The sequence below is a fragment of the Chelonia mydas genome, chromosome 4 (assembly GCF_015237465.2).
Source record: "Chelonia mydas isolate rCheMyd1 chromosome 4, rCheMyd1.pri.v2, whole genome shotgun sequence".
Lineage (NCBI taxonomy): Eukaryota > Metazoa > Chordata > Testudines > Cheloniidae > Chelonia > Chelonia mydas.
In genome coordinates this window covers 114297537-114323156 of record NC_057852.1, presented here as the reverse complement: position 1 = coordinate 114323156, position 25620 = coordinate 114297537, and the positions used below count along the sequence as shown (strand labels likewise).

General features: G+C 41.1%; 1 protein-coding gene across 1 annotated transcript in view; it reads right to left on the bottom strand.

Moving 5' to 3' along the window:
* CLNK (cytokine dependent hematopoietic cell linker) overlaps positions 1–25150 on the bottom strand; it is a 71791-nt gene extending 46641 nt beyond the window's left edge. Inside the window, exons 1-2 of the mRNA XM_043544648.1 lie at positions 25044–25150; positions 18228–18278 (exon numbers count right to left, since the gene is read on the bottom strand). Of these exons, the coding sequence (XP_043400583.1) occupies positions 18228–18238 (11 nt within the window). The 5' untranslated portion in view covers positions 18239–18278; positions 25044–25150. The remainder of the gene's footprint in view (positions 1–18227; positions 18279–25043) is intronic.
* Positions 25151–25620: the final 470 nt, after the last annotated feature.

Here is a 25620-nt window from a genome sequence, read left to right as displayed (position 1 = left end):
TTGCGTGGAAAGACTCCCATTGGCTTCAGTGGGCTTTGGATCAGGCTCCTAGTGAAGTAATACTGCAGTATTCTACAATAATGGTTTCAAACATTGTCACTTACAATAATGGTTCTGGTGTTAAGAACTATTACTTATAAATAATGTATAAGTACAATACGTACAATAATGTAGTATATTTGTATAAGGATATGATATCTGCAGTTATGCAGTTATGCACTATAAGCCACAGTAAGGACAAAAACAAAGCATTAAGAACAAAGACATAACGCTCCAAATAGCAACATATTTTTTTTTATCCAAGTGTAGCAGAAGGCACAGCACTACATACACTTGACTAAACCCAACCTCTCAGACAGGAGTAAGCGATGGGGAAAATCGAGAAAATCTAAGTAGGTTTGAAATATGCAAAAAGGGAAATACATACCTGGGCAGACAGTCCAATGAATAGAAGTAGAATCAAATGCAGAAAAATAAACACAATGGTCAGATCTTCAGCCCATGCAAATAAATTTAATTCTGTCAGATTTACAAGTGGAACTTCATTGATTTTACACCAGCTGAAGATCTCACCCAATAAGGTGCAGAGATCTAAAAGAAGTCCTTTTGACCTCCTTATCTTCTTCAATAGAACAGGGGGAGAGAGAGAGAGAGAGAATGGGGATATAATGGGCAGACATATTTTTCCTTCTTGATCATCTATCTATTCAGAGAAGCTATCCAATGAGCGCCGTATCCTCTACATCCTGATTTATGCTTCTCTTGTAACTTGTGCATTATCTTTTTTTCAAATGAGATGTTTTCTGTTAACAAAACCACTCAGGCTCATGCTGCTGGCTTCATATTTGTATTCGTGTGCATCAGTAAAACAATTTTTGCTGTCAGGATGCCAATGATAACCCAAGAGATTTTTTCCTTCTGACGGCGATGGAAGCCTAGAAATATCATATTAGAGGCACAAGGCTGCAGAGAGTCGCATACATTTTTCTGATGATGATGTCACTGAATGTAGATTTAGACAGTCATATTTTTGATTCAGCGCTTCAGCATGGAGCCTGCACTTCCTTGCTGATTTCTGGCTTGTAATAAAGTGCAAGGACAGGATTATTTTTGGAAGGCAGATCCTGCTCCTAGTGTGTGGTAGCACAGCACAGGAGAAAGGCAAAGTTTGGCAATTGAAACATGCTGGGATGAGGGAGGGGAGAAGAGGAGGTTGTATAACTTTAAAAAAAATTGTTTAAATTAAATCCAGATAAGGCACCAAGAGAAAATGGCAGATCCTCAGCTGGTGTGAACTAAAAAAGATTCACTGACTTTTTAATGGAGCTGTACCAATTTACACCAGCTGATAGTCTGGCCTATTTTTGCATTTAATTAATAGGAATTAAAAACTGACTTAGAATAATAATTTTCTTAAAAACATGCACTATAGCTATCTTAGGTACTTCTATCTCCCCCCCACCCCTTACTATAGTATTTGAGCACCTCACAATTGTTCATGTATTTGTCCTCACAACACCACTAGGAGGTACTATTATCCCCATTTTACAAATGGGGACCTGAGGCACAAAGACTCAGGGCACGTCTACACTTTGTTTTAAAAGCAACGAGTTTCAGAGTCCAGGTCTACTGACTCTGGCTCATGCAGCCTGTGTTACAGTGCTAAAAACAGCAGTATAGACATTCGGGCTCAGGCTGGAGCTCTACTCTAAAGCCCAGGGACAACGGAGGGCTTGAGAGCCCAAGCCAAAATGTCTACACAGCTGTTTTCAGAACCCCACGAGCCAGGGCAGTGTAGACGTACCCTTAATGACTTACTGGAGGTCACATGGGAAATCTGCACAGAGCAGGGAATTAAATCTGGGTCTCCTGAGTCCCAGGCTAGTGCCCTAATCATTGGATCAACCTTTCCCCTAAATGAGAGAATCTGAGTGAGAACAAAGATGCATGGGAGTGAAAGAAGCAACATTTGCTTTTATTAGGAGTTTTTGCATGATCACTTTGCAGTCAATTCAAGATTACTTGTGGGTTGAAAAAGGGTGCTTTAAAAGGAGCTTTACTGTCTCTATGGGATACAGAAGGTCTCTACTTATACACAGCAAAACTCCAGCAGAGGCAGCACTGCTCATGCAGACTTGACTCCATCCCCCTGCCAGTGTGCCTCAAAAGGATTCCAGCGGAGCTACCTCTACAGGTGAAATGGGCAATGCTGTCTCCAAACCTTCTTTGCTGAGGTTGGAAACAGTGGTACCAAGTATGTGAACTTCTGCACAATCTGAGACCAGCATCTCTTTTCATGTTAGCCAGGGTGGCCAGCTCTCCAGCTAGGTCCATAAAATACTGGGCATAACAAAGGCTGGGGTTTAAAGATTCTTTTAGTCTTTTCTGCATCGAACACAACACTTGGAAAACCCAACAGTTCCACAAACAACATGATTCATACTAAGAAGCTCGCTCCGTGATCCTTGGTGGGTCTCCTCTCCATCTCTGTCCAAGCTCAGCAGGAGCCTGGCTCCCCAAAACATCTCTCCTCCTGAGGGGGCTTGAGCCAAAGCCTATTGAAGACAATGAAACGGCTCGTACTGATTTGATCCAAAGCCTGTTTGGGTCTACAAAGCCTTCATTTATAACCTTCATTAACTCCTTAGTGTGACTTATTTATATTTTATCACATTTTGCACTTATAGATTGCTAGTTTCATTGCATGGACAATAAGGTAATGCTAAGATGGTTAGATAAAGCATCACAAAAATCAGGCAATGCAGATTTAAAATTAAAAGGTCAAGAGCTGATGCCTGCTGTGGCTCTCTTATCCAGGAATAGAGATCCAGCCCTGCTCTCACTGAAGTCAATGGTGGTTGCTGAGCGCTCAGCACCCTTGAAAATCAGGCCATTTATTTACGTGTTTAAATATGGAGGGCCCAGAGTCCAAAGGGAATTAGGGGCCTAAAATCCCAGCTTCAGGTGCCACTGAGATCAACAAAATCCTTGCTCAGCTACTGGCTACACCTGTAGCTGCCTCAACTCACTCAGTGCCTACATTTTTGCTGTAAAAGTCCCCTAGGTGCTGAAATTTCTGCCTCTGGGCAAGTGCACTACTGCCTCAGGGCAGGTGTCTGGGTGCAGTCCTCAAACCAGGTAGAGATAGATGTTCTCTCACCTCTCTTCTCTAGGGGTCCTGATCCAGTAGTGGTGCTCTGAGCATATCTGACAGCACACTAAACTGGAGGTCGGGAGAAGGTGATCTCCTTTAGCCCAGAGCACTCATCTAGGATGTAGGAGATGCTGGTTCAATGCCCAACTCTGCGTGTTGAGGAGAAGGGATCTGAACAGCTGTGCTCAAGTGAGTGCCCTAACCACTAAGCTGTAGATTCTTTCTGGTGAGCTCTTTTTCCCAATGCATGTTTAATTTATTTATAAAAGTGGCATGCCTTCAACAAGAGAGATTGAGGGAAACCCACATCAGAATATTCAATCTCTCCTGTTCAAGCTATTCCATTTTGTATAAATACTTTAAATATGCATTGAACCGAAGAGAGTGAATAACTAGATAGTCTAGTGATCAGGGTGTTAAGAGGTAGGAAACCCCAGTTCAAATCCCTTCTCCTTAGCAGGCAAATTGAACCAGGGTCTCCCACATCCTGGATGAATTCCTTAACAACTGGGCTAAAGGTTATAAAGGAGGTGTCTTCCTCGGCATCTACTAGCTTAGGCAGCTCCTAAGCGATCAGGGTGGCTTTTATGGATCCCCTTTTTAGACACCTATCTCTCCTCGAGCATTGTTTAGGGAGCCTAGGCACCTAACTAGGGTTTGTGAATTCCATGAGATGGTAGGGTAACTACATGTTAGGTGTTGCAGCACCTAAGTCCTTTTGTGGATCTGGGTTCAGGAGCCTAACTTCTTGCACTCTTTTTTTTTTTTTAAATTTTAGTAAGAATGTTTAGGGGCCAGGGGTGCAGTCATGAAAGGTGTGTGGGTGTGTGTGTGTTCATATCAGACATACCAGCTGAGAATCTGCCCCTCTAAATTGGTGTAGATCCATTGACCTTAATGGAGCTCTGACAGCTTACAGCAGCAGAAGTTCTGCCACCCAGACTGTAGAGAAGAATGTTATCATGGAACTATATTTTCACCATTCCTCCCAAGTGGCTGCTAGTGTCACACTAGTTGTATATCAGTTACACCAGTTAGCTCAAAATGGATGTCAGATGGGGAAAACAGCCTGTCAGTCAGCATTGTAAGCACATCTTTGCCATGTCAAAGTTAAATAAAACCTAACGCTTTAGTGTCAGAACATCATCATTTTCCCCCTACTCTCCCATTCATCCACTTCCAGAAGAGCACTGGCAAATGACTCATGGTGATGTTTTATATTAAAACTTTCAAAATTAACCAGAAATTTGACATGCTTTAAATAATAACAGATAGCAGTGGAGTGGCTGTATTTCACTCTTGGGGCACAGCTGCTGTTCATAAGCCACTTGAGCTACCTTCGCATTGTTAATAATATCAGTGGAGCCACTCAAGTTAATTACAGTAGTATATTTACCCCATAGTTCTCTATTATGGCATAAGACACAGTAAGAAAGAGGGCAAGCAGATAATGTCCCCAAAGAGATTATTTTGTCCTTGTTAAAAGGAATGACAGAGCTTCACAGCTGTAGATGAAATGTTTTACTCCATCATGAAATCAGAGATACTCTTGAATGTCTGTTGAATGGAGCAGCTGAACTGACAGCAATTCCAGCTGGCCAGGCAACAAAACATAATGCTGGAAACCACAGACAACTACTAAGAAGGGCTATTGCTTCTCCACTGGAGAAGGGGAGGAAATAGGAAGTGAAGGCTAAGTATGAAAGAACAGATTCATAGTGAGTTTGAAACTGTCCTGAATGCTCCCTTGACAGTGTGAGTAATAAAATAAAAACAGTCTGCATTTTTTACAGAGAACAGGGGGATGGGAGGAGATGCTGTTGAAAGGGGAGAATGGGGAGAGGGGGAACCTGACAATATTTAATCAAAATAAGAGAATTTAAAAAATATTCACAAATTTCATTTGGAAGAGACTAAGGCCACTTTTGATACAAGCTTTTTTAAAATAAAAAAATGTTGACCAAGTACATTCATAAATAAGAAGGGACTCTTAAGTGTGGCGCTAGATAATTGGAGAAGAAAAAGCCATCACTAAAAAGTCCAAGATGCAAGAAAAATAAAAAAATACTTCTTTGTTTTAAAGATAAGTCTTGTGTCTCATTCTGTGGGCTCAGGGACCGCTGAAAATAACAGATCCAGAGCAAGTCTTTCCCCTACTCCTTGTGCCTTGCATACTGCATCCTGGAAAAATCTATAGCAAAGGCCACTCAAGTCATGTTTGCCCATCGCTTCTCTGTTTTCACAACGTTACTGATAACTAGGTCATCCTGAGTCTGCCTTAAGTGCAGTGTCTCTGGGAGCAGCTGCTGGTGAAGAACTCCTTCACACGCTTCCCCAGGTTGCAAGCAGTGGCTTAAAGACACAATCTTGGCCCAACATTCCCCTCCAGTTACCATACTGTAATATATGAGGTATCATGGGTTATTTGCTGTCCAAAGTTAGGGAAATACTGCTATATCTCAGATAGCACTGTATGCTAAGTGTTGGTAAGAGCTGACTTTTTCAGTAACCACTGTACTGGATACATAGTGGTAGATGAAATCCCTAAATATTACAGTGGTTCTAACTGTGCTAGGCAGTCTACAAACACACGTTAAGGCTATGTCTATGCTGTGCCAATGTACGTTCTTTCATGTAGCCGCTCTATGCTGACAGGAGAGAGCTCTCCCGTTGGCTTAATTAAACCACCCTAATGAGGGGCAGTAGCTATGTTGGTGGGAGACGCTTCCCACCAAGGTAGTGCTGTGCACTCTACCACTTATGTTGCTCAGGAGGGTGGAATATTCATAATTTGAATTTGAGCAACATACATTTTGCTGACAACCTGTATAAATGTAAATGTTTTTAAAAACGTACTGGATTAATTCCCTTCAAATAATTAAAATGTAGCTGTATTCCCCACCCAAAACTTGTTTGTAAAACTGCGTATGAAAGTTGGAAATGGTTTCTAATTGGTTAAAATTCTGTAACTGAGGTAAAATGGAAGTCTCTGCCTGAAACCTCCAGTGTGTGTGGAAGCCTGTATTTCCAATTCCATCTCTGCCTTTGAAGTACTCACAGCTGGGGTTGAAACTCCTCTCTGCAGACAGAGAAGCCTGCCATTTTAAAACACAGGCTCTAAATCTACTAGCAGTTTAGTTGAAAGTAGACTTAACGCCCATTTTCTCATTCCTGAGAATTACCCCTGTATGTACTTCAAAGACAGGTAATGCTGCAGCATCTTCTGCCTTTGACATACCTGAGGATCAGCTCTCACAACAATGGGAAACCAGGGGCTTTAAAACGCAGGTTTTAAAAGTGTTTGAAGCGGGGTGACAATTAGCATTGAAGAGTATGGCCTCGTTCTCTGCTCCTTTCTCAATCAAAGCTACCTTTAATCTAATCTGTTTTAAGTATTTGATCCATCACCCTAGTGTGCAAGTGCTGACTCCCATTCATTGTGAGCTTTGCCTGAGCAAGGAGTAAATGTGCACTCCAGAATCAGGGCCTGCATTTTAAAACATCAGGGCTCTGTCTTCTCAGAGAGGCCCCACCTATGAGTACTTCAAAACGAGAAGCCACAGCTGGGGTTGTAGCTGAAACGGAAAGTGCTGGTTTTGTCTGACACTGGCAGTTTTAGGTGTCTGCTATTTCAAGGGCTTTTTGTTCATTTGAAATGCATTTTTACAAGAAATATTATATTTGTTGGGTGTTATAGGGACACTGGCAAGCTATTGGCTACAGTTCTGATCAATGTCCCTGTTTTCTCATGGTGAACTTTATTACAAAATGGAACAGAAAAAAAAAGCAAAATGTACTACTGTGGGAACTGTGTATTGACCCCATTTCTACGCTACACCCAGCGAGTGTCATAATACTGAAAGGTAAATTGCAAAGGCTAGATGGTCTCTTTGATCTCTTTTATGATGTAAAAAAGAAGCCTATAATATTTTTGATGTTTTGTTTTTCAATTTTATGTTAGAAATGTCAAGAATAGCAGGTTCTGCCTCCAATCTTTGTGCTGGAGGACTATTCTGGCAATGTTTACAGGGACATTGACAATATTTTTGGTAGAGAGTGGGAGGGAACATTGAATTTTATGCTATTTAGGCCCCAGTTTTAAAAAGTAATTTAGGCATGGCTCCATTCAGCATTGCAAGGCCTAAGTGATTTAAGAGTTCATGCCTCATTTTCAAAGCTGACTTATGCACTTAAGTTTGATTGAAAATCAATCAGACTTAGGCCTGGTCTACACTTAAGAACCTAAGAACGGTCAGACCAATAGTGCATCTAACTCAGTATCTTATCTCTGACAGTGGCCACTGCCAGATGCTTCAGGGGGAATGAACTTACAAGTAAGATTGACATAGCTATGGTACTCAGGGCAATGGAGCTATGCCAACCTGGTGAACATACTTGACCTCTGGAACAATTTACCAAGGGTTGTGGTGGATTCTCCATCATTAACAATTTTTATACCAAGATTGGATGTTTTTCTAAAGGTACACCCTAGGAATTAATGTTTAGGAAGTTCTATTGCCTGCATTATAGAGGAAGTCAGACGAGATGATCACAACAGTCCCTTCTGGCTTTGGAATCTATGAATCTAAATCTCCGTGTAGACACAATTAGGTCAATGGAAGGATTCTTCCATTGATCCAGCTACTGCCGCTTAGAGAGATGGCTTACCTACAATGATTGAAAAATCTCCCCCTGTCTCTGTAGGAAGCATCTGCATTATGGTGGTGTAGCTGCAGTGCCACAGGTGTGCCATTGTAGCCACCATAGTGCAGACATGGCCTTAGACTCCTGAGTCACGTAGGGGCTGATCTGTAAAGGTTTAGGTGCCTAGTGGGATTTTAAAAAATCAATGAGTATTAGGCACCTGGTGCTTTTGAAAATCCCACTAGGTGCCTACATACCTTATTTCCCAGTTCTACAACTGACTGCTTGGCCCGCATGGAGTCCCACGACTTGACTGGAGTTCTGCACCACTCTGCCTACACCCTATTAATTGCAGGATCAAAGTCATAGAATCAACACTCCCACCCCGCACAAATGAGAATTAGGAAAGATGCAACTTGAGTTTCAGTCTTGTGTGATGAGCAATATCTGAAAGACTGGAATGGGCCAAGTCCTCCAACCTACAGAGAGCAGCCAGAACCTGACAGTTCTAAAATCAAACACAAATAGGAAAAGAAAAAATCTGTACACTTGTTTTTTAAAAAATGGAGTCCATATTTATACCTGATAATAGATCAGTAAAATAGATCAGGATTTTATTATTTGTTGTTACTATTATTGCATTGATTTACCCCTTTAAGGGAGACAAGGTGGGTGAGGTAATATCTTTTATTGGACCAACTTCTGTTGGTGCGAGCGACAAGCTTTTGAGCTACACAGAGCTGTTCCTAAGGTCTGGGAAAGGTACTCAAAAGTGTCACAGGCAAATACAAGATCAAACAGATAGCTTATCATAAGTAGCTAGCACATATTCTAATGGACCATTCAAGGTGAAGTGCCCTGTTAATACCCCAGTAGTCATAGGACAAAAAGTGGGGGTTAGTGGTTTATAGATTGTTGTAATAAGCCATAAATCTAGTGTCTTTATTAAGACCATGATTTTTAGTGTCTAGCAAAATAAAGAATTTAACCTCCCAGTCCCAGGTTTGTCTTTTGAAAGGGTTGTTGTGCAGGATGAGGACTGATAGGTCAGATATAGAGTGAACACTTTGTGAAAGGTGTTCACCCCTGGGTGATGTTGTTGTGTTTTGTCATTTATCATTTTTCTGTGTGAATTCATTTGAGAGCATGGTAGTTGTCTGGTTTCACGCACATAGTTTTTATTGGGGCATTTAGGGCACTGGATGAGGTATGCCACATGTTGTGATAGGCATATGTAAGACCCATAGATCTTGAAAGGTGTGTTGTGGGGGATGTCTGCAGGTTTCGCATGTGTTGTTCTGGAAGGGTCTGGTACCATTTTGGGTTGGTATGTCCTGCTCTGTGGGGAGCTTGCTGCTGATTGAGTTTGTGGGGGTTGTTTGAAGGCCAGAAGGTGGGAGCGGAAAGATTTTCAAAGGCAAAAGGGTCAGTCACGCACTCAGCACCCATAGAAAGACAATTTAAATTTGGTGCCTAACTCCCATTTGTGTTTTTCAAGATCTTTCCCTTCAATAGTAACACAACAATGAAGAGGAAGATTTTTGATTTCCATACTCTGTCATGTAAGCAAAACCAAATAGGAAAACTATTGCTAGACCAAACAAGCTAATTCTCAATGGATTGTGATCAGATACACTTTAGACAGAATAGCTCAAAGGGTTTTGTTACTCTAATTGCAAAGGGGGGCGACGAGAGAGACACTTTTATATTAGTTTTACATTATTTCACTGATTATGGCCCTGTTCCTGCATATACTGAATAACTTTATGCACATGAGCAATTTTCAAGGGACTACTCAGCTGAGTAAAGTTACATGCATAGTTAAGTGCTTGCAGGGCTGAAATCTACAGTAGCACATGTAATAATCACTGAATTTCTATAGTTATAAAAACTGGCATGTGTATGCATAATGGCCCCAATTAATATTTGAGGTGCAGAAATATTCAGAAATGGGAATTTTTACTGAAATGCAAAATTAGAAAAATACAAAGTGTAGGATCAGACAGAGAACTGTCAACCTCAGACATTGCTAGTTAATCAGAACTGAGATTTTATCATATACACACAGACCAATAGCTGCTTATACACCCCATAACTAGTGTTGGAAGGATTGGATTTTAATCAATAAATGTTGGTAAATGTTGATTTCACAGCACAAGCAGAAACAGTCAAAAAAATCTTTCCATCAATGATAATCGAAATAATCGATAGGCAAAGTAACAAAAATGCTTCTTGAGAACTCTATTAGAGTTTGATTTAAAGATATTTACTTTGTACATTTTGATATGTGATGATGACAATTTGTCTTTAATGGTTCCAAAGCTTTAACTTTTTGAATCTCAATGTCTGCTGTCACTAAATAATTGTCTGACATCCCTATAATTTCCTCCAACTATGAAAATTTAAAATAAAAAAAGGTAGAAAAATGCTTAAACCCCACAATTTTGCACAACTGTGAAAATTTAAATTGATAGAAACAAACAAAAATCTTAAAATTAAACTTCAATATTATTCACAGAGACTATTTAAAGAAAGAAAAAAAGAATTCTGCCAAGTCTACCTATACCTTAGCACAGGTCTTGACAGCTTTTCACAACTTCCTGACATCACATTTTCCCCTCCCTGTGCCCTTAGGTACAGTAATCTGAGCAGATCTTACTGTCTAGAGTAAGTATTTTATTTTTGAGAGAGCTCAGAAAATAAATATTGTGTATCCTTTTGATTAAGCTAGGATTATACCATGAGAACTGGCAACATCTCTTTTCCCCACAAAAAATATCAACAGTAAAGAGGATCACTCTTCAGACAGATTTGACCAGTAAATGCCTGTTATTAATAATTTTTTCTCATATACTACAGAATTCAATGAAAATTCAGAGGTACCTCCTGGCATACATGTTTCTGTTAGTTTATTACCTTAGTTTATTACCTTAGTGTTTGTGTGCGCGCACACACACACACACACACAAAATCTATGTGGGGCATCTGATGTGAATTTTGCTGTATCTCCTTGGTGCATTTTAGTTTTAAAGTGCCAAAACAAAAAATAAAATAAAAGCTTGCAAGTTTACACTATTAAATAAAAATTACACAATGCAAATGTTGTAGCAATGGTAATTCATCCAAGTTAAATTGAAGCTAACTTGAGAGATCTACAAAATATTTGCACTGAACATCAAATCTATTTCCATGGAATCTTTGGTCAAGAAATTCAGTGATTTTGTGAACTTTAGCCCCGGCTTACAGAAGTTTGGTGAAATACAAGCTGAGCTTTTCCACAGAAAACCTTCTTTCTTCTGGTGGTTATTATTTGTACTGTGGTGGCATTCAGAGGCACCAGTTCCATTGTGCGAGGAACCAATGGGATGAGTGGCATACTGTGATTTGGATCAGAGAATCCCAGAGCAGAGTTGGGTGACTTCTGTATTATTTTTACAAATTTTTTCCTGAAAAATGCTTTTTTTTTTTTTTTTTTTTTTTTTCAGGGTCCAACGTATTTGCCAAATTCGGGTCATATCTGACAAATTGTTTCAGTTGGGTAAGAGAAATTTCAAAAGGCTTCATTTTGACTGTTTCATTTAGAAACACTTTGTTTCAACTTTTCAATTCTAAATGGTATTTTGATATTAAATTTGGCCTTTATTCTGTTTAAACACACAATGGCCAAAACCATGCAAAACAGCTGAATTAAAATGAAAAACCTGTGAGGAAAAAATTCACTTCAGGCTAACCTGAAACATTTTGGTTAATTTATAACATTTTTTTTTCCATTTTGAATTTGACAAAAATATGCAAAAAATAAATGTGTTTCGGTTCCAATTGAACAGGACTATTTTTAATTTTATATTTCTGTGTGGCCCCTGAACAGAAAGCGCCACTATTTTCTCAGTTCTGCTCTAGAGCGACAAGCACCAGGTGCTATAGCTTGAACTAAAACCAGGGCTCCCTAACTGGGGCTGTAACAGACTCACTGCCTCTGTGTGAATCACAGTAACACACCCACAAATGGGCTGCACAAACAATTAACAGAGACAACCCAGCCCTGAATTATTTGGCTTCCTTCACGTCCCCAATTAATACCAGGACAACCAGGAAGCCATTAATTCAGTAAGTGCGAGTTTGGTGTTTCCTGGCAGGAGGACCTGGCAATGGGGTGCTTCCCTTGAAGTTTAACTCAAATCTTCAAGCAAACTAGCTGATGCTTGATTGCTGCTACCAAAGTCTATGAACCAAGTTCAGCGTGTGAATCTCTGTCCAACCTGCCCTCCCCCCTCCCTCCTCCCACTCCCCACACAGCCCACTCTGGTAGTGTAAAAGTGCCTCATAGTGAATGTATGTTACATTTGCACCCCTTCAAGACCTCTTTACACTGCCAGAGTGGTCTGAAGCAGCCTCCATGTCAAAGAGTTAGGCCCTACACACAAACAATATACCCATAGAATATACAGGAAAACATTCAAAAGCTTTAAAATAACATTTATGGGCTTGTAGTAGCAGCAACTTTCCTTTCTAGAACAGCAACAGTGTGTAGGCATGTCTAGGTGTCTGTAATGCTCCCAACACATGGATGCATGAGGGGAGAAGGGAAGTCCCTGGCCTTAGGGGCAGTATGAACAGAGGGATGACGGGAAAAGTGGGAGAAGGAAGCAAAGTGAGGGGAAAAGATACATTGGGAGAGTGTTTGATTTTATGAAAAGTGGGAAGCCAGTTATTTTCTGTCTTGGGGGACTTCTTCAGTTCAGTATTCAGGAATTAATGAGCCCCATTCCCTAATGGCAGGTATATCCATAACCCCCATCATACTGAGGTAAAAACAAATGCATTCCTTTTGGCATTTGGGGCATTCTGTTATATTTTACCAAACTGACAAGTGAATATTTAAAACTACAGTGCTGGGTACTTTCTCCTTGCGTGCTGCTGAATCCTGATACAGCATGAGGTATCTTTAACCTGCAAATACAAGTAAATTGAGCTAACAGTGAGCACAGAAAACAGGCAAGGGATCATTAAGGGCACTGAATGGTCAGTGACTTCGTGGCACTTGGTAGCAAGTGAAACCATCATAAACTGGAGGCTTAAAGATGCAATGTCGGTATGAGTGAGGCAGCGTGAGGGGAAGCTTGGATGCCGCAGTCCATAGCCTCTAATCATTGCGACTGAATCAGAGGATAGATGGCTCTCTCTACAGTAGAAATAATGATGGGTCAGCTTGTTAGGGAACTGGCTGGTCTTTGGGAAGATGCAAGAAGAACAAACACAAAATAAAACCACCCTGTGCCACTGAAAATAATGAACTTCTAAAAAGTAGCATGAAAACCAAAAGGATGGCAATGAAATCATGGCCCTATTGCACTCATTGGCAAAACTCCCATCGATTTCAGTGGGGCCAGGATTTCTCCCGACATCTTTTGACAGGGCTAGAGAATACTGCAATGGATTTCTTGCATCTTTGTCCTCTCTACTTGAATAAATGGACAACAAGGACAAGTGCAGAGTTCTGCATTTAGGACAGAAGACTTTCATGCACTGCTACAGGCTAGGGACCGACTGGCTAAGCAGCAGTTCTGCAGAAAAGGACCCAGGGATTACAGTGGTCGAGAAGCTGGATATGAGTCAGCAGTGTGCCCTTGTTGCCAAGAAGGCTAATGGCATATTGGACTGTATTAGTAGGAGTATTGCCAGCAGATCAAGGGAAGTGATTATTCCTTTCTATTCGACACTGGTGAGGCCACATCTGGACTATTGTGTCCAGTTTTGGGCCCCCCCCCCACTTCAGAAAGGATCTGGAAAAATTGGAAAGAGTCCAGCGGAGGGCAATGAAAATGATTAGGGGGCTGAGGCACATGACTTATGAGGAGAGGCTGAGGGAACTGGGCTTATTTAGTCTACAGAAGAGAAGAGTGAGAGGGGATTTGATAGCAGCCTTCAACTACCTGAAGGGGGGTTCCAAAGAGGATGGAGCTAGGCTGTTCTCAGTGGTGGCAGATGACAGAACAAGGAGCAATGGTCTCAAGTTGCAGCGTGGGAGTCTAGGTTGGATATTAGGTGGTGAAGCACTGGAATGGGTTACCTAGGGAAGTGGTGGAATCTCCATCCTTAGAGGTTTTTAAAGCCTGGCTTGACAAAGCCTTGGCTGGGATGATTTAATTGGTGTTGGTTCTGCTTTGAGCAGGGGGTTGGACTAGGTGACCTCCTGAGGTCTCTTCCAACCCTAATCTTCTATGATTCTATGAAATGAATAAACAAAAATAGCAGAGGCAAGAGAGTTGGCTCCCAGCTGCATTACTGTCTGTGGTTGCAAGTGAAGAGATCTACACTTGGGTATTAGAGAGACAATGCGGGTGTGGTAATATCTTTTATTGGACCAACTTCTGTTGGCCAGAGAGACAAGCTTTTGAGTCACACTTAGCTCTTCTTCACATCTGGGTAAGGAACTAGCAGTGTCACAGCAAAATGCAAGATGGAACAGATTGTTTAGCATAAGTTGTTAGCACATATTGTAAGGGATCATTCAAGGTAGAGTGGTCAGTTAACACCTCTGCAGACATAAGACAAAAAAAGGGGGTTAGTTGGTTACAGATTGTTATAATAAGCCATAAATCCAGTGTCTCTGTTCAATCCATGATTGGGTATGGCAGAAAAGAGGCTAAATAACTTTTAGAAGGAGAAAAGTTAGTTCTTGCCTTTGAATCTTTTAGGCTTAGACATTCTCTTCAAGGGACACTGTTAAATTAGGAGTAACTCCTAATATACCCTTCCGCCAGATATTGATAATGAAAAGCTATTTGTACTCACACATCATAACTTATATTTCCAGATTCTCTGCTAATTTGGGTGTGCTAATTGGGCCACCTCCATTAATGAGAAAAGTGTACTCAGGACTGCTGAAAACCAGGGCCCAGGGATCTCAGCTGAGAAGGAGAGACATGTGATCAAGATTTTTTTAAGTTAGTTGGTGCTAAATTGAGGTTACAGCTGGCTTCAGTTTGTTATATTTTTAGAGCTGTGCACCAGTGTGTGTTATTGATGCCCCTAATGCAGAGTGAAAACAATTCTCTAAGCATGTTTAACCTTCACCTTTCCCAAATGAAAAATGAACACAAGAGGCAGTGCAGATCAGTGGATTAGCACTCAGGAGACTTGGTTTCTACTTCTGGCTCTGCCACTGATTTGCTCTATGGCCTTGGGCAAATCACTTATGTCTCTGTTTTCCCTCCTACTCTTTGTCTATCTTGTCTATTTAGATTGTGAGCTATTCAGGAGAGACTGTATCCTGCTATGTATGTGCACAGTGCCTAGCACAATGGCACCCTGACCTCGGTTAGGGCCTTTACATGCTATCATAATACAAATAAATACGTCTACTAACAAAGATTCAGACCAAAACCTGTTTTTTCCTAAACAAAAACATCTCCTAATTATAAACTTCAAATTTCAATTGCTTTTATCTAACATATTATTTGTTTCAAGTGTTCAGATTATAGCTGTCTTCCTCTTTGTATCATGCTCATCACCATGGTACCTGAGTGCCTGACAAGAATTACATAGTCAACAATGCAACATCACAGAATGGCACAACGAGACCAGGAAGTCTGCTGGATAAAAAGAAGGAACTATACAACAACCCCTTTTTCTGAGGCAGTGGAAGTTTTGTCGTCAGTATCAATTGAAACTAGATCACATCATAAATTTACAATGAGAAAAATATTGTGTTCTGTATACTTTAGTAAAATTATCATTTCATGCATTTTGTGTAATGTTTTAGAAAGCAAATGGCAAAATTTATTTTGGACTTTAGAGCCCAATAGCAGCCCACACAGTAAATAAAAGCTGGAGTGATTGTAAAGAGAAGTATTCCTATAGGGATAAATCCAGCATTTCTTGTTTACAAAGTGCCTCCCGCTGAAGTGAATGAGAGTTTGGGGAAAACTGGGAATGTAGGACTATCCCGGATGCTACTCAATTACAGGAGATTTTACTATTTAAAAAGTTCTTTGTTGGTGGGGGGAATAAACCTCACAGCAAAAATAAAACTATTAATTATCTCACAAGCTTTGGCTACAGGGTAGTGATGCTGATGTACAATCACCTTATTATCACTACACAGATGGAATAAAGACAACACAAACATTGGGAGAGAGATTGCGGGGCAGGAAGAATGGACTGGAGAATATATACTTCTGTCTTCCTCCAGATCCCCCAGGAGGCAGAGAGAAAGTAGCAGTGACTGCAAGAGCAGTCCAGGCTGGGTCCTCCCCACCCATTTCCCACTTGACTGGCTCTAGGTCCACAGTGGCCTCCATCTCCAGAATGATGTGAGGGTGGCGCTTCTCCCTCCACATGTCCAAGCGGTAGGGTGAGAACAGCAGTGGGCAGAAAAGCAAGCTCTTCTCTTAAGGGCTGGTCCTGCAAATACTTAAGCTTTTTTCCACTTCATCCCCTGTGCGTGGAACACTCTTCCTCAGCTAGTCCACGGAGCCATTGCCTTCTATTACGATTCCCACAAAAAGTGAGTCAAAGACATTTATTTATGTAAAAAATATCCTTGCTTCACCACGATGCACATGTGTCTTTGCTGAATAACTATATAATCTTACTGGTGTAGGCCCGGCCTCTCTCTTCCCTCAACTGTACCCTTCTGTTTTGTTGTGTCATTAGGGTCTAGGCCCGTAAACCATGTTCTACTGAGGGCTTGTCTACACTGGCAAGTTTCTGTGCACTAAAGCAGCTTTTTGCGCTCAAACTGCAGACATATACAAACGGCCAACCCACTTTGTGCACAGAAACTCTTCATTTACAACGCTGCAGAAAAAACCACCTCGACAAGAGTCGTAAGGCTATTTGCACAGAGGCTCCAGTGCTCTATTGCCAGTGTAGACACTTGATTGCTTTCTGCACTGTAATTGGCCTCTGAAGCTGTCCCATAATGCCTCAAGTGACCACTCTGCTCATTGTTTTGAACTCGACTTCCCTGGAGACATGCACCCCTTTCAAAGCACCGTTTCTGACAGCTGTTGTGTGCTGTGCTGATCTGCTCCGGGACACAAAGCAAACCACTAATGTGGAAGCTCGTGCTATTGAACACAGAGTGTTAAGGAAAAGTTAGCATATGTGCATATGTGACTCCATTTTGGTTTGGGGCCCACCATTGTCTAAAAGCAAACAATCATGCACCAGGAGGAGTGTTCCTTAGATACTGCATTCCTGTGAATCCCCCCCGCACCTTGTTTCCAGCCTGTCTCGACTCCCGGTTTCTGTTCTTTGTCTGTTCCTAACTTCCTGCCTCCTGGCCTTGATGTGAGCCTTCCATCCTGATAAGAAAGGCTACTGGTGCATTGCTTTAGGACCATGTTGTGTAGTTGAAGTAATGGTTTAGCACGGGGGATGCACTTAGCAGGGATAGGTGGTGGTTAAGCGAAGGGTTTGTCTATTGGCTAAGGTTTCCGATGCACGAGGGCAACATGCTTTGCTAAAAGGTATATAATCTCTGTATAACCTGCATTCAGGGTCCCCTCCTGATTAGCAGGGGGGCACCACGCTCGAGCGTAATAAACTTAGTATCTTTGGGAACTCTGCAGTTGTGGACTTTGTTCGTGTGCCTCAGCCTAGACTAGAACTGTGCGTGACCTATTGGGTATAATTCGCAGCAGTTTGTATGCGTGACCTGTCAGATATAATTCGCAGCAGTTTATGTGCGTGACCAATTAGGTATAATTCGTAACAAGAGGCAGGTGTCCGTGAGAGAGAGAGGTATCTGAGAGAGAAAGCCGAGGTGGGGACTGATGACCGGGTTTCCCCCTCCCCCTGCCTCAGGACTGGTTGCTTCCTGCCGCTGTCTGAACTTACAAGACAGCATGCTGACACACTCTCCATCCCCCAAAGCACACTGTCTCTCTCCTCCCCTTCCATACACACACACTCTCCCTGTCACACACTCTGCCCCACCCCATCACTTCAGTTGAAAAGCAGCTAGCAATGTAGTAGGATGCCCATGGAACAATGGGATTAGAAAACCTGCATCATGTGACGCTTTGCCTTCCGCATGAGGCATTGCAAACCCTTCCCAAAGCACCCTGCGGCCAGTTGTACAGTGGGATAGCTACCACAATGCACGGCTGTCTTTGCCGTTGCAAAAGCTGCTAATGTAGATGCGCTCCAGCGTCACAAGGAGCACAGTGTGGACACGCAACAGCAGTTTAATTCCAGTGTTTTTATAAAAGTGGTATAACTTGTGGAGCAGAAACTTGCCAGTGTAGACGTACCCTTACTCGCATGCTTGAGGGTTTGCAGGAAGGGGACATTTGATTGTAAGCTCTTGTAGGGAGATCCCATGTCTCCTTACCTCTACTGTGACGCAGTCAGTACCATGAAATTACGAATGAATGCAATGACAATGACAGGATGATAAATGTCACGTTACAGTACTTACTCTCTATTCATGATTCTAGGCACCCGTTTAATACAAAATCTTCTGGTCAGTCTGTGAAGAGAAAGTCCGGTGTGAACATGAGGAAATTATTTATCTAGGTCTTTAAAAATAACAAGCTAGCTGACATATTACCATTGAATATTGTTTTAACTTGATCAAGGGACCAATCCTACAGCTCTCTTGTAAGCAGAACTCCCCTTGAAATCAGTGGGAGTTTAGTGTAAGCAAGGGCTGCAGCAATGGGCCGCAGCAATGGGCCCTACATAATGTTAGAATAAAGCTTTTCATTTAACTAGACAGGTTCTTAATTCAAAATGTCATCTATTTTTAAAGCAGAAGGGATTGTTTTGTTTTTCAGGGAGCATCTGTTTCTGGGATGTTTTGATCATTACTGCAGGGAGCAGCAGGTGGACAGTAAGGGCCATGTTTTCAAAGGTGGCCTTAATAAGTTCTCCATTTGTGCTTTTGCAGTTTAGCACCCATGCACATACTGTGCTAGCATTACCATCTGTGTGCACAGGTGATGGGGATCACATGTACAATTCCACATGGATTTTTGGTAAGCGGGGGAAGAAGTGTAAATCTTATCAACTGTGTTTGAACTTCATGAGTATCTTTCAAAACTGTACAGAGGTAAGTGCTGCCAAACAACATGTGCAGGTGTATGTGTCTGTGAAGTTGCTCATTCATACAGGAGAGGCTCTTTTTGGTTTTTTTTGTTTACATTTGGCTCCAAATACTTGCTGATTTGGCTCTTAAACTTGCTGATGCTAAAAATCATTTGGAAATTGTCAGTCAGCTATTAAATTGCAATCTCCTTTATGCTGATGACTATCAGTGTAGCTTTGCATCCCACTAATCTCTTCCTGGCTCACTGGTATTTCTCATGGATGCCTCACTATCCCTTAATCTAAACACAGCCAAACAATGAACTTCTAAACTTTCCATCTCACCCTCTCTCAGTTTCACAACCTGGTCTTATCCACAACCTCTCCATTTTCTTCTCTCTTCAGGGCTCTTGTCAAATTGTTGCTTCTCCTCCATAACATTCTAAAACTCATTCTACTGCTCTGTTCCCACTGCCAAAAATCTGGGTCACACCACAGTTATCTCTCACACACCTGAATTAAATTAAGCTCCTCTTCAATCAAGTGAACTCTGAGCATGTCAACAGGCTCCTCTAGCTCACTGTCTCTTTCCATAGAATATCTTTAAAGCTCTGAGCAGCCCTCCCCCTGCCAGTTCTCATCTCTAATCACTTCATGTCTGCACTGCACTCAGTCTTTCCTCCTCCCATTGTCTCCTTCATGTTTTTTTTCACTCTTTTCTCTGTGGTGTATTGAAGGCTCTGTTGAAATTGCAAGCGATCACTGTAAGAGTAGGTGGTTTCCTAATCTTGCTAGCATGCTGGGTGCCTTTGGAAGGAAGTATACAATCAGAGTCATTCTGGGAAAAAGTCAGCCTATGGGAAGGTGAGGTGAGTTGTACCTTTCCGTGTTAGGGAGCAGCCTGCTGTGTGTGTCTCTGTTTTGGGGGTTCTTGGGTGTTATCATTCTGAATTCTAAGAAATAGTGTTATGCTGCAACCTTCCATCAAGAGTATTTGTTTTTATCTTACTTCTCTGTGTTTATGCTATGAACATAACTTTCTCCTAATGCCTGGAATGACATTTCTCTTCCTGTTACAAAGCATCCCCATTCTCCTCCATTTCCCTCCTCAAAGCACTTTTGTTTTCTATCATGGACTTCCACACACTATATAAAATGAGCCAAAGTTTAATTTTTGGATTAGGATTATCAGGAATGAGGATTTACAGCTGTGCTTGCACAACCTCCAGCCAGCTGAGGAGCACACCTGAGGTGTAGCAGGGGTGACCGGCCTAGGAAATTAGCAAGTCTGCTCTTAACCCAACTGATGTCTGGCTGCTCAATATATATGCCCACAGGTGCATTTTTTCCAGTTCCTGCCTTGTTCTCAGCCTTGCTCCTGTCCTGCCCTGTCTACTCCAGCCCTGCTTTCCTACTGGCTTCCTGGCTCCTGCACCAGTCACTAGACCTGATAACCTGCATCCCAGGTTGTCACAATGATAAGGCCAGAGAAGTACCTGAATGAATAGCGGTATTGGCTACTGCTATTCTTTGGCTATATAACCCCTTTAAGTTTCCACAAGAAACATGCCTCACTTCTCCATACAGTTAGAGACCCATTGCACATGCATGGTACTGCATTGTTTTTGCTATGGGGTCAATGGGCAAAGTCAGGAATGAGTAGGAGGAGGAATCTGTCAGTCATGTACATATTTATGGGCTATCTCCTGAGTTGTCTGCCTTTATTGTACAATTTCTTGACCTTTTCATTTTAAATTTGCATTGAAGACATTCTGGTACCTCCCCATAAAAAATTACTAAGCTTTCTATTCAAAGAGAAATTGTTCATATACTTTTCTTTTCCTAATTTTAATTGTAGCCCACTGATATTTGTATGGAAACAAAAGTTTTGATCTGTAAAATCCACCCACTCCTGCTGTTTGCTGTTAATTAATTAATGTTTGTACAGTTCTTGATAGATTTAAAGCATTATTATTATTCCTCACCTGAAGTCACAGTCATCTGTTTGTGACAGCACAACTAGTTGGCTGTGGCTTGTGATTCATTGGAGGTGCACCAGGAGCAAATGAACCTTTAATTACGAAAGGTCATGGTTTCCTATACATCTTTTATAATGAAGATGGAATGAAGAAGAAAATAACCCAGGAAATATATAATATACCAACATATTTGTGTATGAATGAAATGTTTTTCAAAATTTCCTCATGAGGTGTCAGTTTCTCTCTAATAATAATTCAGCAAGACCGACATTTAATAAAAAAATGTTTTTTGGGTGTCTCAGTTTGAACACCTTAAAGGGGCCTGATTTTCAGAGGGCAGATACTCAGCATTTTCTGAAAATCAGGCCCCATCAAGTCACATACTAGCGGCCCAAAATCATTAGTCACTTATAAAAATTTAGGCCTATAGTTCTTCTGTGAAAGATTTGTTTTCACTGTTAATCTGATGCTGAGACTATTAAAGGGATAACAGCAAGGATGGAGCAACTCATACTGTATAGACAACATACAGATGTGCAGTTTTGCAAGCTCTGACTTATCACGTCTCATGGTATTAGGTGTTCTTAAAGCTGCAGCTTCTGGAGCCATGTATTACATGAGAATCTATTTCCTTTCTTTTCTGTTTCTAGACCTCATGGAAATGTGAAAACTTGAAAATGTGAACTGTAAAAGCTCAAAAGGCAGAGGAGAAATCAGAGGACCCCCAAATCTCATGATTTTTGGGGAGGGAGCATCCTGAATTTGAATGCTTGGTGTTTGGCAGTATGGGATATGATAGATGAGATAGGGACAAAGATATGGAAACACCAGTAGAACTCCAATGACAGTGAGAGCTGAGATAGGATTTGGCTGCATACTCAACTTATTTGTAGAAATGGTGCCACTGCAGTCAAAAGATTTAGTCATGAGAATAAACCCAGCAGGAATTGGCCCATAGTGGAGAACTGGCATGATGCAAACTTCCCCAGTACTCTAATAAACCACACTTACGCCATTCCAGGCCCACTGAGCTCAGACTCCTACCTTTTGCAGCATCATATCAGGCGCTTAGAAACTATGTTGATGTCTTTTGAAACTACATAGAAGAAATAATTTGACTTGTAATTTGGAGACACATCTGTTAGGAACTAGGTAGAGATCATTGGATTATTTTTACGAGTGACTTGATCTAAATTTACAATTTCGGTTCTCCGTCTAGTGGAATAACCCACTGCACCAATTAGCCCTGCCCACCTTTGCTTGCTAGAGAGAAAGAGAAGGAAGAGGACAGGTTACAAGTAAGACAAATCTCTAGATAGCTATTTAGCTTGCTTGTGTTAATAAAAATGGAAAGACCCAGAGTCTGAAAAATGCTTTGTCAGGAAAAAAAAAACTTTTTCAAGAGGAAAAAAGAATTATTACAACTTTTGCCCTTGTCCTTGCACACCTTCTTGTTTTCTGAGTACTAGATAAATCCAAAGACGGTTTTATTGTACTGTTGTGATTCAAGCCTGGAATCTAATTTCTAGTTGGTTTCTTCTCTCTTATTGTTTTAGGAATGAGTCACCCAGCTGAAATTTCATTCCCTAAGATGTTGATCCTATGGGAATGAATGGATGTCACACCACTAGAGCACCACATTCAACTGGAGCTGAAAAGTAGGATAAGTCTTCAATAAGATAGAGAAAAACCTTCTTTAATAAAAAACCCTGCAATAATAATTGTTCTTATTATTACTATTGCAGTAGCATTAGGACCCTCAACCAAGAGAAGTGTCCCATTGTGCTAGGTGCTGTATAAACACATAGTAAGAAAGAGAGACCCTGCACAGTCTTAATAATCAGCAAAATCTTATTGCTCCTTGAGTGACTTATGGCTCTTTAAATTAAACTGTGTAAACAGTTTTGAAAAAGTGTACTGAAGTGTCACTAGGGAATGGTCAGGAATTGGGCCACAGCTAACTTTTATGTGAGGCTAGGCTGTTCTCAGTGGTGGCAGATGACAGAACAAGAAGCAACGGTCTCAAGTTGCAGTGGCGGAGGTCTAGGTTGGATTTTAGGAAAAACTATTTCACTAGGAGGGTGGTGAAGCCCTGAAATGGGTTACCTCGGGATGTGGTGGCATCTCCATCCTTAGAGGGTTTTTAAGGCCCGGCTTGACAAAGCCCTGGTTGGGATGATTTAGTTGGTGTTGGTCCTCCTTTGAGCAGGGGGTTGGACTAGATGACCTCCTGAGGTCTCTTCCAACCGTAATATTCTACGATTCTATGATTCTGTGTATTGGTGGAGAAACACCTTTAGCCAATCTCTAAAGCATTGTCCAAACATACCAGCCAAGTTGCAATTAGCAATTTGCCAGGAACTCAAAGCAGAATGAATCAATTTTTTTTTCCAAAGCTAGACACTTTGAAATGTCAAATTAAAAAACAATGAGGGGGGGAGGTTGCAAAAATGTTCACAATTATTTTCCCTTTCCTTTGACCAGCCCACCCAATTACATTAAATGGAGCAGCTAGTATCATAGACTATCAGGGGTGGAAGGGACCTCAGGAGGTCATCTAGTCCAAACCCCTGCTCAAAGCAGGACCAATCTCCAAATGGCCCCCTCAAGGATTGAACTCACAACGCTGGGTTTAGCAGGCCAATGCTCAAACCACCAAGTTATCCTTCCTTGTTAATATGGAGTGGCAGCTCAAGAAATTTTGAAACCAGAAGCATAATGTGCTTCACCTCGAATTTTCCTTCAGTTGTCTGGCTGCCTGGATCAAGATGGAGCGCTGCACTTGGACCTGCAGTCTCCATGGACTGAACCGCTCTGTTAAAGCACAGACACAGGTGTTTCATTGTACAACTTGGTGAGCACATTTTCCGCCCATGTGCATGTTAGTTTTTAATCTTAGTTTTAATGATCTTGAAATTTGATTGGATGGATAATCTCAAATATCCTTACTCTTTGCCAAATAAACCACTCTCTTGCAACTCCAGTACACACACACATCCTCAAGGAGTCCTTATTCAGACACACTGCCAGTGAACTCAATGAGAAGTCTGGCCAAGGACAGACTAAATAATCTGTCCCTCGGTTGCCTTCAAATAACTATATTCAACCATGTTTTTAACATCAGAGCCCACAGTAACAACTAAAATAACATGCCTAAATGTAGCCTGACTATTAATTAGAGATGACAACAGCGTAGAGGCAGTGGGTAAAATTTTATATGGACCCATTCAGCTCCATTGCCTGGCTTATATATTTTTTTATTGTAGAGTTTTAATGGAAAGAATTGGAAGTGTATTAAGCAGTACTATATGCCTGACACAGAAAATCTATCACAGGCCTTGACTCCAATCAAGGTGCATAGAATGTAAGTCAGCATAGTATTTGACCCTGCCACTGTCGCCCTTTCATATCTCATATAGAAAAGTTCTACCGTATCAAGTCACAGATGGTAGAATGTAGTAGGAGAAGGATCACTTTTAGATAGTGGAAAAAACATATATGTTCTATCAATTGCCACATGGGGTAGAAATTTCTTCCCATAACAACGGAAAAAAGTCACATGCAGAAGAGACAAGCTGTAGAACTTGTTTCTCTGACTGAAATGAACCCGGTCTGTTTGTTTCTAATTTGTTTCTGACATAATTAGCACACTGCTCAATTTATTTTAGTAACATGTTCATTTGATTCTTCCACTTGCTAGCAATGCAGCCAGAAGCAACGTATTACCAAGATGAATATATTAGTATATAACTGATAGGAGCTCCCACCAACATTTTTAAGTAAAGCTGTTTGTTGATTTAATAAAATCCTGATGTGGGGTAACTCAATTTAACTTTACAATACAGTCCTCTTTTAACACATCGCTTTGCAAAGAAATATAAATTAGCAATGAAATTGACACATGCAGAGAACTTAACAGAAAAGGTCTAATATTTCAGTTGATTGGAAGTGGTTACATTGATTGTCCAGTTGAAGACTGAAAATGATTTAAAAATGCTGAAGCCTGGAGGTTTTTGACTGCAGCTGTCTTGCATATGGCAGACTACGCACAGTTAGCATTTACATACCGTACAATCTTTTTTGCCTCAAGTAGCATGAGAAGTTTGTCAGGGAAGGAACAGGCCGGGTACCATAAATCATTCCCATGTTTAAAACGCCTGTTTGGAGGAGAAGCTTGTTCAAAAGCAAAAGAGTTTAGGCAGAAATAAGAGTTATTCATGTAGGTTTACCTGAAGATATGTGTGATCTGAGGCAGCAAAGCTCTGAGATGCTGTTTCCTATGAAGCAAATTCTGTGCACCATTGCTAGATGCTTTACAGAGCTGAATGGGTTTCAGTGTTATTTCTTCAGTATCAGCAATACTGAGAAATCTCCTTTGGAGAATGTTGTCTGATTTCCTGTAAAGGGCTGCCACAGGCCCAGCCACCAATCAGCAGTATGAGCTTTGACCGGTGAATACCTATTATTTCTCTTCTCTGAGTCTCCCTTGAAGAGAGAAAAGTAAGCACACAGATCTTACCTCCTTTGTGCTGCATTTAACAATTCTACCCCAGTGTCTGCTTTTCAAAGAGCAGCAAGTCTTAGCATGAAAGAGATGAACTTCTTTTGCCAGATATCTTTTTCAGTTTAAGAAAAAAAAATGATTATCCGCTGAATTTAAACTTTCTCCTACCTTCTCTGCCTGATCAAACGGTTTATAGAATTGTTTTAAGATATGTCTAAATATTTTAATCACTTTGTTCTCAAAAGAAATGAATACACTGGAGGGAAAATAAATTAATTCTGCTCTCAAGTGACATGGGATCT